We start from the raw sequence: 13,690 nt of genomic DNA on the forward strand, positions 1-13,690 counted from the left end.
CCCAGCATCCAGACACAGAGATGTGCTTACATCTGGTTAATGCTACTAATGCGTTACCTCCCCAGCACTTGTGTGTGAATTGATGGTTATTTTACAGGAGCCACCGCCATGGCAGTACACTGTTGTCGTCATTTCTTCACGGGTGAGAAGAGCCTGTATTTCCTCCTGTGAGGGCACAAACTCCCTCGTCTTTGTTCTCTTCAGGGAATCACTTATAAATTGCGCATACCTGTCTATTTCTGAGCCTGGAAAGAGGTCTTTTACCCTAATTGTAAAGAGAAGCAAAAAAACCCATTACACAGTGAACCAGAAAGCATGCACATTACCATGTAACTTGGACTACTGTACGTAAAAAGTTCAGTAGAGATAGTGATGTCAAATGCGACCACAGGAAGAATGAGCCCGCTTATTTCCTAAAACCATACAACCTGCTTTTACTAGTCATTCCAAAGTCACTTCAGTGACATTTCTCAGCAACGTATGAAATAAGCAGTTCAGCCTTTCAGTTTAGTACCAGCTGAAGACAGTAGGATTGACTATCTCAATTTGCAAAATTGAGATTAAAAACTATGAAATCAAATGTAAGCTTTTTTTCATTTATTCTTAATTGGTTTTTAATTTGCTGGCTGTGCTTGAGCCACTTTTACAGTATTTTTCAGAATCAAGAAGATAGAAAGTAGATGCTTCTACATGGTTCTCTTCCCTCCAAGGCCAGCAGTTCTAAGTATAACATTATCTGCAACTCCAGTGATAAAAACATGAAATGGCAACATGGGAGTATTCCTCAGCATCTCTTGGAGTCAGGCTGTTTGGTGTATTGGCACAAATTTCACCTCACTCTTTCCTAGCTTGGAAGGAATCAAATAGATTTTACCGATCTTTCTCATCATTAATGAATGGAGTGAGGCTACATGGCTGCAGCTCAGCCCCAGTGCACACTGCTTTGGAAAGCTGCATTAGATGCCAAAGATGAATAGGGAAGAAATGTTAAGCGATTTACTTCATGAAAACTGGGAGTTAAAGCAGATTAGAAATACAAATTGTAAGCATTACGTGCTTAGTTAAACAAACAAATATTGAAAAATCATAAATTGGATTTACAGTACATCTACTACTCCACAGTATACATTTTGCCTGTGGCAGCTGCAAGGTAGTACATATCTCAATGTATATGAAAGTATGGTCCTCACTTTTCCTGCAAGTTGAGAATGTTTATGTGGACGTTAGTAAGCAGTAGGTCATCAGCTGTAAATCCACTTTAACACAATCTCACAGTATTCTGTTTGGGTAGCCTTACTTTCCACATCCTTTCGACACAACAGATGGGTGTCAAGGCGGGAGTTTGAATACAACAAAACAACTGGTAGGAAGAATTCCACACAAAGGTAGGATGCGCACCACAGGAAGACGTTTGCACAGGAGAGCGAGACAGCTAACTACAACATGCAGTAGAAGATAAGCAGAGAGAAAGGAAACAGGCTGCATATGAAAAGGACTGTACCTTCTAAGGTGGAACTTGAGGTAGCGCAGGATCCCTCTACTGGGCAGGAAAGTGCAGCTCATGCATGACATCAGCTGCCAGTGGTGCAGGTTGCCAGTACTGTTGGGATGCGGCATGTGATTAGTTTGTTTGATCAGCTGACAGTACACTTCATCACGAAGGGGCTTTAAATCATGGCAGGTCTGCAGAATGCCTTGGATAATGGGTATGGGGTCAGACACTGTCTCGATTTCCTGAAGGGAGTTAAAGATCTTCACTGCTTCATCCTGTAAGCTGCTGTAACCCTTCTCTTGTTGCACTGGGGAACGATCACAAAGGTGACAAGAGATGAGCATCTCCCTCATTTTCTACTGGCCCAGCAACACTACAAGCAACTGTACTGCTCTGTCACAGAAGAAGAGCAACCTGAGCATTAGCTCATCTCCTAAACTTAAATTTATACTCAAAATTCATTAATGCTTCCCCTTTAAATGTGCAAATGCAGTTTTAATCAGGATTTGCCAACATCTGACTTGTCACCACTGCAAATCCATTTTTGGATATACTGTGCAGAAAAGCAGAGTAATGTTTTTAAGGGAAACTAGCATGGAAACCTAGTTCTGGCTTCAGTGTCAGCAGATGAGGTGCCAAAATGTGTCTGTTGGCACCTCATCTGCACACAGGTGAAGGGGTGGCAAAAAGTCATCTCTGTGTAAACTGTCTCCTCACCTGAGAGCAGCTATAAAGCAGAGGGTCACTAATGCAGTTAAGGCTTTAGGTGCCTGAATGCAGACACCAAAGCCTGGCTTGTGTACTTCCAAAATTCTGTGTTGTGTCCGTATTAGCTTTGACCCCTGAGCCAACACAGAATTTTGGCAAATTGCTGTACCGCAGATGCAGCTTTTACCTATCGTTTAGATTTAAAATGCCTACACCAAAACTGGTTAAGTTTTTTAAGCCCCTGAACATCTGCTTTGAATTGTTTAGAAGTATGTGATACCACCATACTGCAGCAGGCTTTCATCCTCCTTTGCAAATTTCTGCGGCTGTAGGTCCTTCTGAATCTCCTATACAGCCATTGCTTCCTCAGTGGCCATGCATCAATTGTACAATACAAATACACAGCCCTGTAGCAATAAGTTCCACAGTGTAAGCACTTGCTCTGTAATTTTTCTGTATTTTAGAATTTATTTTTTCTGTGCTTTTAATCTGCCACTTAATTTGATCCTTGTATCATGAGAGACAGTGAGCAGTTACTCCCCTTTCACTTTCTCCATGACAGCCCTCTAGCCCTAAAAACTTCTTTTTGAGGCTGATGAGTCCTGCTCTATTTAGCCTCTTAATTGTAGGCAAGTCTTTCTGTGCCTTTGATCATGTTTGGGTAGGTTGTTACTTCTGTATCTTTGTTAAGATACTGCATCCCCTATTCAAGATGCAGGTGCATCATACATCAAAACAGCCACAAAAAGACTTTCTTTTTCCTTTTCTAAGCTTTCAAAACCTTGCATTAGCTGTTTTGCTTCTGTGCTCAGCACAAGAGTTGACATTTTCATAAGGTTATGTAAATTTGTGTTCGCTTTCCTAAGCAGAACTAGATCACTACCTATATGGCAGACTGTTTTTCCCATATACATTGCTTTGCATATCCAGACTTAAATTAATTTCTGAAAAGACTTTGTGGCCCAGTCACTCCGCATCAGAGATTCTTCTATAGGTGTTCAGCAGCACCTTTCAGTTTTAGTATGCCAAACAGTCTGGAATCATCAGAAAATCACTTCAGTTTTCTGATGGCCTATCAAACAGTCTAGCTCTTTCATGTTCCTGAAGAATTTGAAGAAAGGATTCATTTAGCATGGTTTTACAGCAGCTTCTGTATGAATACTATCCCACTGCCATTTGCATGATGTAATCCTGTCATAGGATTTCCACTGGAGCCATTTGCGACCTAGTTGCAGCCCAAGGATGACAGGCTGCACATCCCCTGGATGGATGATAAACTATCTGCCCCCGTTTACTTTAAGATTCAGTGTTCCTAAGATACAAGGCAGCGGACACAGAATACATTCCAGGTAGAGAAAGGGACTGCTCCCTCCGAGCCCTGTGGGCTAACGCTGCCCCAAATGGACTTCACCTGCATAGAGAGAGCTTACAGACTACTTTTGTAGTGCTCAGGCTCCACACTGATCCTCAAAATGTGAGCAGATTCTGTCACATGGATAAAATACTTACAGTTGACACTAACATCTCCATACGGTAGTGGGAGCAATGGGGAATGCAAGGGGTGCTGGGTGTATCGCAAGATTGGGTTCCTCCTATATGTCTGTTCCACTACTTCAAAGTTTGTGCTGTTTTCCTGGGGAGGGGGAAAAAATAATAATAAAAAAAAAAAGAATTATCATCAAATGGGGATAGTTCTTTGCGGGATGTCCTTATACATTTATTTCAAGCTCAGCCACCTTTAAGTTTCTGGAGGTCCATGGAGGGAATAGGTGACCAAAGCATAATTTACATATAAAAATTACTCTGTACATTATTTCTGAAAATTAAACATAAGAATAGCTATGCTGGGTCATACCAAAGGTCACCAAGCACAGGATCTTGACTTCAAATGTGGCGTGCGGCTGATAGCTAATGCAGGCATGTAACAGGCATTTATGGCATGATTCCTCCCTTGTATATCCTTCAAGCTTTCAACACTAAATGGTTAATGGACTTTCTGATCACAGATGCACGATGTTCAGTATGCAATAATAAGCCTGTCCTTCCTGAATTTGGCTGGTAATACTACATGTATTTACAGAACAGGCAACCAAAATGCACATGGTGTTCAAAATCTGGGCCCGTCACTATCATACACATCGGCGTCACATTGTTCCATGTTTTGTCCTATATTCCTTCCTTAACAATACTTAATGTTCCATTTGTCCTTGAACCCTGAGCTGAAGTTTTGTGAGATTCTCCACAATCACTCGCAGCTCTTTCTTCCTGAATAGTTACTATCCAATTGCATCTAGTTTAGAGCTCATCACAATGTATATATTTACATATACATTTCTTCTGAAATATGCTTTGGTGTGTCTTCTAATATGATTCTACATTTAATTTGCCACTGTTTCTGGAAAGAAGCCTTTTCAAAAATTACTCCTACTAGAGTGGCACAATTTCTGCTCTTTAGAAGGACATTTTCTTTCCACGCTTTACTCTGCTATTTAACCACACAAGCCTAAGATACGAAGAGGACTCCAGGGTACAGCAAAGTCACATGGCTGGTAGGAGAGGAAATTTTTATATTTGAGTCTGGAGGATGCTTAGGAGAGGAAAGGATGAAGCAGGATTTTGCAAATACTGGATTGCATAATCCTGCATGCAGTTTGTAATTGCACACAGTTGTAGCCTAGACTTATGCAGATCAGTTAACATGCTAATTAAAAAAAAAAATAATTTAAGATTTGATTATTCAGTTGTACAGTCATTTAGGTTTCTTTTCTCTTTTTTTGTCTTCTTTTTTTTGTCCCCTTAAGACAGCAACCCTGTTTCTTGCCACATTCTCAGCAATGACTGGGTAAGGCCAGTGGTGAGCTGGCTGCTTCCAACTCACTTGGGAATTAGCATGATGCCACCTACCCTGATGTCACGAATGAGTTGCTGTGTAGGTGTTTCTATGGGAACTTTGCTGTCAATGACACCTTGAATGGCAGAGGCCCAGCGCATAGCTTCATTCAACAGCTTTGTGTACAGTCTGTAGGAGTGCTTTCGCCCATGGACAATGATGTTCCAATAGCCTGTGGAGAAACAAAGAAGCTGGAAAGTGAAACTTGCTTCCATGTTAGGTGGTTGACTGGAGGTTAGCAAATGTGATGCCCATCTACAAGAAGGGCCAGAAGGAGGATCCGGGGCACTACAGGCCTGTCAGTCTGACCTCAGTGCCAGGGAAGGTTATGGAGCAGATCATCTTGAGTGCCATCACACGGCACGTACAGGACAAGCAGGGGATCAGGCCCAGTCAGCACGGGTTTATGAAAGGCAGGTCCTGCCTTGCCTATGAAAGGCCAAGTACCGGGTCCCGCACTTGGGTCACAACAACCCCATGCAGCGCTACAGGCCTGGGGAAGAGTGGCTGGAAAGCTGCCTGGAGGGAAAGGATCTGAGGGTGTTGGTCGACAGCTGGCTGAATATGAGCCAGCAGTGTGCCCAGCTGGCTAAGAAGGCCAATAGCATCCTGGCTCGTATCAGAAATAGTGTGGCCAGCAGGACTAGGGAAGTGATCATCCCCTGTACTTGGCACTGGTAAGGCCACACCTCAGATACTGAGCTGTGTTCAGTTTTGGGCCCCTCACTACAACAAAGACATTGAGGTGCTGGAGCATGTCCAAAGAAGAACTGGTGAAGGGTCTAGAGCACAAGTCTTATGAGGAGCAGCTGAGGAAACTGGGGTTGTTTAGCCTGGAGAAAAGGAGGCTCAGGGGAGACCCTATCACTCTCTACAACTACCTCAAAGGAAGCTGTAGTGAGGTGGGTGTTGGTCTCTTTTCCTAAGCAACAAGCAATAGGACAAGAGGAAATGGCCTCAAGTTGTGCCAGGGGAGGTTTAAATTGGATATTAGGAAAAATTTCTTCACCAAAAGGGTTGTCAAGCATTGGAACAGGCTGCCCAGGGAAGTGGTGGAGTCACCATCCCTGGAGGTATTTAGAAGATGTGTAGATGTGGTGCTTAGGGACATGGTTTAGTGGTGGACTTGGCAGTGTTAGGTTAATGGTTGGACTTGATCTTAAAGGTCCATTCCAACCTAAATGATTTTATGATTCTCTTTTTGTCTGTAATGTGTGGCTGAGGAAAACCCTTGCTGCTTTGATAGCAACATATGGCATGTCTGGTTAAAATTGACTATATAATCATTAACATCCTCCATGCCCAAAACTTATTTATCAGCAGGAAGGTCCCAATCCAGGTTTGGGTACACAGACAGCTTTCCAAGTTACAAGTACCTTGCAGTATAACATGAATACTTCCCTGCCAACTGGGCAGCTCACTTTCACAGACAGCATTTGGGCTACACTGTGTTATTAATCCCTCAGAAAATGACCACTCTACACACAGCACCCAGTCAGATTGCCAAATCAATGCTCATAACTTTTAAAAATAATGTGCTTGACATAAACTGAGAAAACACATCAGAGCAACGACAATTCACTCTGCTAAAGGCAGCCCTAGACATCTGCTGAGATCAAAAATGTGGACGGTTTTCTCTGAGTGAGCAGAATAAATTTCCTCTCATCTCGCTTTACTAAATGCTTCCAGCCCTTTTTAAAAACATCCCACTACTCAAGCATCCAGTACTTCAAATCTTGTTCTAAGGTTCACCTTCTTTGTCAGGGGGATTCACCCTTCACCCCATAACCCAAGTTCCATCCCAAACTCAAAAGGCAAGCAATGGAGGATCATGCCAGATCCTGCCTTCTCAGAACTGTGTCACGCTGCACAGAAAGCAAACACAGGCCCTTGTCATCTTTTGTTTCTAACAAGTAGAGTGATGCTACAAAAAAGTCTTACAGTGTATGCCATTGCTGTTTTATTTAAGAGAATAACATTGACCCCAGAGACAAAGGTAGGTCATGCTACAAAGTGAGAGTTATTTATGGAGATGTACTCATAATTACAGTGTCAACTATAAGAACTCATAGCCCTTTCCCTATCTGGGAAAAACTTAAATAAACAGTGACACTACTCAGTGAAAAAACATCAGCACTGTGTATCTCTGTCAGGTGTGAGGGACTTACCCTCACTTGCACACTACTCTCTGGCCCTTTGCAAGTCTCCTACAGTTTCTGTGGGGAAAGATGTTTGCAGCCAGACACAGACCCTCAGATAACATCAAGACTACCTTCTCAACATGACACATCATCACATTCCTGCACTATCCCCTCTTCATGCAACTTCACACATGGGAAGTCTGCTCATTACTGCTTTCTTCCTCTTACCTGTGTCTTTGAAGACCCTCTCATCAGGCTGCACTACAGAGCAGAGGCTATTGAGCACAAGCGTGCCAAGCTTGGCAGCTGTGCGCTCAGATGACTTGTAGTAATCGAGGGCAGTGTTTGTCAGAACAAACCAGCGTTTCTTCATCTTCAGAGAGGACATCTTGTTGCTGCTCTGAACCTCTTTATGAAGCCAGCCTAGCACAAGAACACAAACATGTCAATGGTTTCACCACCACAGCAATCCTGTCTCTTGCCTGGTGGCTCTCTAACTCTGAGACCAGAACTCCACCTCTCTGCAAAAGGCTCATGCTGGCACCTACCAGCTCTGGTTTACTGGCTATAGCAGTACCCTGCACGGTCACTGTAAGAAATTAGCCCAAAATTTCCCACAGAGCTGTTCCATCCTTCAGCCCTATGTATTTTTTTTATCAGTGATCTGTGGTTTAGTTTGCCACCACCGTCAGGACATCCTCTATTCAGGATGCTTCCCTCACAAGTCACGAACATCTGAATAAATAATTTACAATTCATTCTTCCAAAGAGATGCCCAATGCCTGTCCAAACCTCGATGGAAGAGGTTTGGTGATACATGTCTTCTAGTAGAAGGATTTGTAAGCATTACATGCATCTCTTACTCCCACAGTCAGGAAAAATAATTTCTCTTCATTTTAGATATCTCACAAAACAAAAAAAGAAAATTCAATACTATAAAAGAAAAAATGACAGTCTGCGTTGCTAAAGCTGTCAAAAAGACAATTTTCTATTGAGAGCTGTAAAAAGAATGTCCAACTACAAGGCAAAAAGTTCAAAGAATGTGGGACTGAGCCCAGAGATTCCATATAAAGAAAAGATAAAGAGACAGACCTTCATGGCTACACCACTCTCACACAGACATCTTACTGTGAAGTGCAGATCATACATTGACTTTGCAAAGGAGCATTCCTTTTTTTCTTTAACTTATGAACAATACAAGATAAAAGGAACTGTTGCCTTGCAATTAAGTATTTTGAATTTAAGGTACTCAAACTATTGTCTGATAATCTTGCTTTCCACAATTGGATCAGGAGTGTCTTCATACATTTAAGACCATGTGATGAGCTGAAAGTGCTAAGGAAATTTAAAAAATATCTGAGACAAATGGGAGAATATTTTGTAATATGGGTGTGATCACTACTCATGCATCAGCTCCTCCATCTCCAACTAAGCTCTAACTAGAGAAATAATATAAATCCTTTGCTCAGCCTCAGAGAATTATTCTCACCTCACTATGTCTACCGTAATCAGGTTAGTTTGTTTAGCTGAGGACAGCAGCAATTCCACAAAGATCTCTCTCCCTCCCTCTCTACATGACAGGTGTCAGAAGGAACAGAGCTTTCTGAAAACAAAAGCTGCAGTGTCATGTTATAGTCAGTCTAAGCCAGCTGCTCCTAAACAGCAGCCATGCTCCCTCCTATTCCCTGATGGCATTTGTGGGACATGTTGAAATAGGCTATGGAACTAATATCAGAAAACTAAACGTATAAAGAAGTACCTTTTTTTTTTTTTCCAGCTTTAGCTTTCTGAATCCACCTGACAGGGAATCAGGTAAGAGCCAGTGCCAGCACAACACAGGATGTGGCAAGCAGCAGGCAGGAAGGTGGAGAGAGGCAAAGAATGATTGGTTTTGGGGAGCAGCTAAACCCTAGATTGAATTAGCTGCAATCAAAGCTCCCTCTCAGATCATAAATGGAAGATGAGTTTTACATGTCGTAATTGCATGCATTTCCTTTTACCTCTCACAAGGAATTCCTGGCCATCAACCTTAGATTCGCCTTTTGGTTTCTGCAGCAGGGAGATCCAGTGATGCATCTCCTCAGGGGTGTCGCTGTTGCAGTGAATCACTCTATTTGCTGTGATGATCACAAAAGAATTTGGTCTGCCAGAAAATAAAAGCATTAAAATTGGTCATAACCATGCAGATATCTCAACATACAGCATACCCAAAGTCACGTCCTCTACCTTGCCCTAAACAATGCAGAAAGATTCTCTGAATACAAACTACAAAGAAGTGTAGAAACACTGAAGAGCATCTCCCGTGCAGTTGGTCTGCAAACTGATGAATGCAGAGACCAGATAAATGGAATTAAATATCTTTCAAGAGCTATTACCAAAGACTAGAAAACGTTAACTAGCTAATGACCAGCTGTAAAATGTCCTGGGTTCATAAGCAAAGAAGTTTGTTCTACCCTCCGATCGGACTGAGCTAGTGCTAGTACCACTGGGCTGAGCTAGTACAGCCATTCTCCTCATAGCTATTAAAACCAGTGATGCAGTAGCAAACACGGGTCCCAGCAGGGTCAGCTAAAATGGGTTTGAGATTGGTTTTAAAAAGGATGAGCTCATCCTGACAAAACAGAGGAAAAACTGTTATGTTGCTCCTAGATTACTTTGTTCTTCTCTTGCAACAGACAAATGCATCCTACCAAAAGAACAGTCACAATTCTGCATAGAATTGATGCTTTACAGAAAAATGGAAAAACAAAAATATGATCAGTTCCGAGAGAATAGACTCAGAAAACTTTGAAAGCAAACATGGATTTCTATTACAAAGCAGAGAAATTGAAAAGCAGAATGCAAGTATGAAGCAAAAGGTAAAGATGCAAAATAAGCGACTGTCTAGCCACTGCATAAACCTATGGAAGATAAAAATAAGCTGCATAAAAACCTTGGTTGAAAAATAAGCATTCTCCTCAGAATTTGTTTAACGTTGATTCAAACATTGATACTCCAGAATAGTGTACCTCAGCAGATGCATGAACTAATTTTAACTGTTCAGCTTACTATTTGTGTCTAGTTTTTTACTGGTACACAGATTAACTATGAGAAGCCCAGGCTGAGAACTGGCTAAAACATTTTGATCAATGAAATCTTAGTTCGCTACCGAGATACACATTTTCTAAACTAGTAACCCCAAAGTCCTGGCAACCTGTGTGAGAAAAAAAAACAGACCACAGAGCTGAATAACTTAATAGCTAACATTTTACTTCAGCACTGTAGTAACAATCTTTGCCCTGGCTGAACCTGTTAACATTGTGGGAAATAATTAAATGTTAACATAAAGTGATATGAAATGTCCCGTAATCTCTCCTCTGAAACTAACCCAACTGTGAACTAAAGGTCTGTGCTTTGTTGCATTGCAAAGATATCAAAAGAGTACAGATTTCTAAATTCATCCATTATTCTTCCACAATGCTGTTTCTTTCCCCTAAATTTACATTAACAACTCAAAATTACTCTGTTGAAAAACTGGAAGTGCTGCTTTTGCTGGATATTTTTGTTCAGTGTTAATAATAGGTAAGACTATAATTTGACACTGAGATTATGCTGCTTCCACTTTTAACAAGGAAATGAGAAACTTTCACTCAAAGAAAATACATGTGTCAACTTCATGTCTGTGAAGTGACATAGCTTGAAATGAAGACTTCAGTTATGTTTATTTGTGTGGAGATAAATTCTTATGAGTTTAAACAAACGCAAACTCCAAAGAAAACCGGGACCTACCCACAAAAAAATATGTTAGAGAGTTTCTGATCTAAGAGATGTACTTACCTATCAGGACTGTCTGAAGCACAGACATTGTCAATAAGCCCAACATCCAGAGTTCCCTGTACAGTGAGAAAGACACAGATAACAGAAATTGCTTCCATCTTAAATTACAGACATTCTCCTTCATGAATAGGATTGGAACTGAAAACAGTCTTCTGAATTCCAATAGCTTGAGTAGAAATGAACATACGAGAAAGGCATGAGTGAGTCATCTTTGCTCCCTAAACACCATGAGAAGATGTGCTCCACTGGACTGGAGGAAAAAGAGCTACAAATTTCCAGAGAGCATTATGAAGGTCTGAAATAACCTTTGCCAATATTCCAGTACTGGCAAAATACATAAATACACTGTTCTTCCCAACTGCCTATCTTCTGTTTGGAATAACTGTGACCCAGACTAGTCCCATAATGCCATCCAAAGCCGTTTTATCTGCATGAGGCAGGCCCTCTCTTCCCCTCAAACCAGAGAGCTTTTGGCGATTAAGCTGAGCCACCCACCACAACCACCATGTTCCCCACTGCTTACCCTCTTTCTACCACCTTTGCTATTTCTTTATAATAATTGTCCAACTTTCTTATACTGCTCATGAATTATAGCACTGCATGTGCTGGAAAAACATGCACAAAATAGTTAAACACAGAGAGCTCTAAGCATGCCCACAGACTGGTTGCACAGTAACTCACCACAGCATTCTTTGGATTGGCCTGTTCATCTTGCATTTCCCTCAGCTGCTGCGCTGTAGCGCTGTGTACTCGGCTCAGGACATTAAACCAACCGCTGGCAATCGAAACAGACTCAAAGTTAAGATTTGGGTAGTGAAACTAGCTCTAGAATATGATTAAGGAACCTGGAAAGCTGCCAGTGGGAAAATTTCTTCATTCACAATTTCCTGAGGACTATGCCACAAAATATCTCTTGGGCTGATAATACCAGAATCTAATGTCTTCCTTCCTCCCTATTTATCCATGAAAATTCTGTGCACGTCCTCCAACCCACTGACAGCTGCTCCCGCAAAATCCAGTTTTCTACTTGCTATTCAAGGAACTGTAAGCAGGCAGTGGCCTTACCAGGGAGCACATGTCAGCAAACTGAGAAGAGCATACAGCAGTTGTAAAGATGGAGTCAGTTGGGAATCTTCCTGGACTAGAGTCCTAGAGACACCTGGGAGCCTTCTTAGCTAGTCTCTCTGATCTGCTCATAAACTTGGAAGTCATATGGCTGTCAATTAATCATGAGGTTTTTTACAGGTTAATTTGGAGTTAAGTTATTTGGCTGTGAAAGGGCTTCTTATTACAGACATATCTGGAGGCTAATCTCTGTTGCAGAACAAGCAGATTCTTATCTGCAGCTTCCAGTGAGATCAGCAAACATCTAGACTTCATGGAGGATTCTCAGATTGGATACTCTGTGACATCTGCTCATCTGCCCTTTGCTAGTGCAAGTGTTGGTGCTTTCTCCTCCCTCAGAACAGAGACTGATATGGCATTGACAGAGGCAACATTTGGTTTACACTCGTCCTAGCAATTCTGCAATGTTATCTTAGGGCATGCCTGTTCCAGTTGTGGAAGTTCTGGGTTAAGAGGTTACTGTTTCTTCAGCTACTGTCCCTTGAATTTGCCTGTTTCTTGTTCATGTGGCTGTTCCTTAGTCTATTTGTCTATTTCTGTCAATTTGTGTCCAAACACCTTCCCCTTTCCTCTCCCTAAACCCAAATGAAATAATAACAGACCCTAAATAACTTCACAGTATCAGATTGAAGTAGATCAGAGGAACACTTACATTGGCTGGGCTGAGAAAGCAGAAGCCTTGGTAAGAATGGGAAAAGTGGGAACCCATGAGCAGCTAGGGACAGTAACCTCTTAACCTGGCTTTGCATAGCCAGAACAGGTTGTCCAACCTGCCCTTAAACAACTGATTCCCACTGCCTGGCCAGGACACCAAGAAGGAAGGACATGAGTCATTTGTTTGTTTTGCACTGGGACGACTTTATCAGATGACACTACAGACTCTGATAAGCTGCAGCCTTTTCTCTGTCTCCTGGATAAAACCCAGCTGCTCTCGCAATCATTTACAGACAACATGAATAGACTTTTTGTTTGATTCAAGATTCCATTTAATAAATAAATCAGCTATTAGATGTTCCAGTTTATATTAAGGCTTTGTGTGTCTCCTGAAGTAACCCTTGAATTCAGCTTGCTCACAGCCACATAAGAAGGTGGCAGTCCTGTGACTGGTAGGCTGAACAACCATCTCAGTAGCTGCAACAGGGAGTCCCCAAAGTAGGTGTGGTACCTCCCAATAAGCACAAAATGGCACTCTGGAACAAATCCCCTCTTTTCTCCAGCAAAAGGGAGGTGATTATGTTTCCCACGCTCTCCCATGAGTAGTTGTGTCAGACCTGAACTGAATGAACAAACCTAACAGAACTCCCTCTTATACCTGGCATCTTCTGGTGACTCTGCGACAATGTGATAAACTCTGTCTTCTGTCACAATGTCCAAGGCATTCTCCTTTTCATGAATGTCCACAATCTCCCTGGAATACAGCAAATCACAAGAGCCAAAACTGAAAACCTTTCACAGGCATAAATTCCACCTGGCCAATTTTTTTCGTATCATACCATTCACCATACAGAAGGGAAATCA

General features: G+C 41.9%; 1 protein-coding gene across 1 annotated transcript in view; it reads right to left on the minus strand.

Moving 5' to 3' along the window:
* The window catches only part of LOC142031695 (unconventional myosin-X-like), a 95,778-nt gene that overhangs the window by 6,116 nt on the left and 75,972 nt on the right, over positions 1–13,690 (minus strand). The window contains exons 28-36 of the mRNA XM_075029389.1: positions 13,485–13,580; positions 11,729–11,822; positions 11,048–11,103; positions 9,232–9,374; positions 7,460–7,654; positions 5,105–5,262; positions 3,710–3,833; positions 1,502–1,799; positions 58–265 (exon numbers count right to left, since the gene is read on the minus strand). Of these exons, the coding sequence (XP_074885490.1) occupies positions 58–265; positions 1,502–1,799; positions 3,710–3,833; positions 5,105–5,262; positions 7,460–7,654; positions 9,232–9,374; positions 11,048–11,103; positions 11,729–11,822; positions 13,485–13,580 (1,372 nt within the window). The remainder of the gene's footprint in view (positions 1–57; positions 266–1,501; positions 1,800–3,709; positions 3,834–5,104; positions 5,263–7,459; positions 7,655–9,231; positions 9,375–11,047; positions 11,104–11,728; positions 11,823–13,484; positions 13,581–13,690) is intronic.

Source organism: Buteo buteo, chromosome 5, assembly GCF_964188355.1.
Source record: "Buteo buteo chromosome 5, bButBut1.hap1.1, whole genome shotgun sequence".
NCBI classification, from domain to species: Eukaryota; Metazoa; Chordata; class Aves; order Accipitriformes; family Accipitridae; genus Buteo; species Buteo buteo.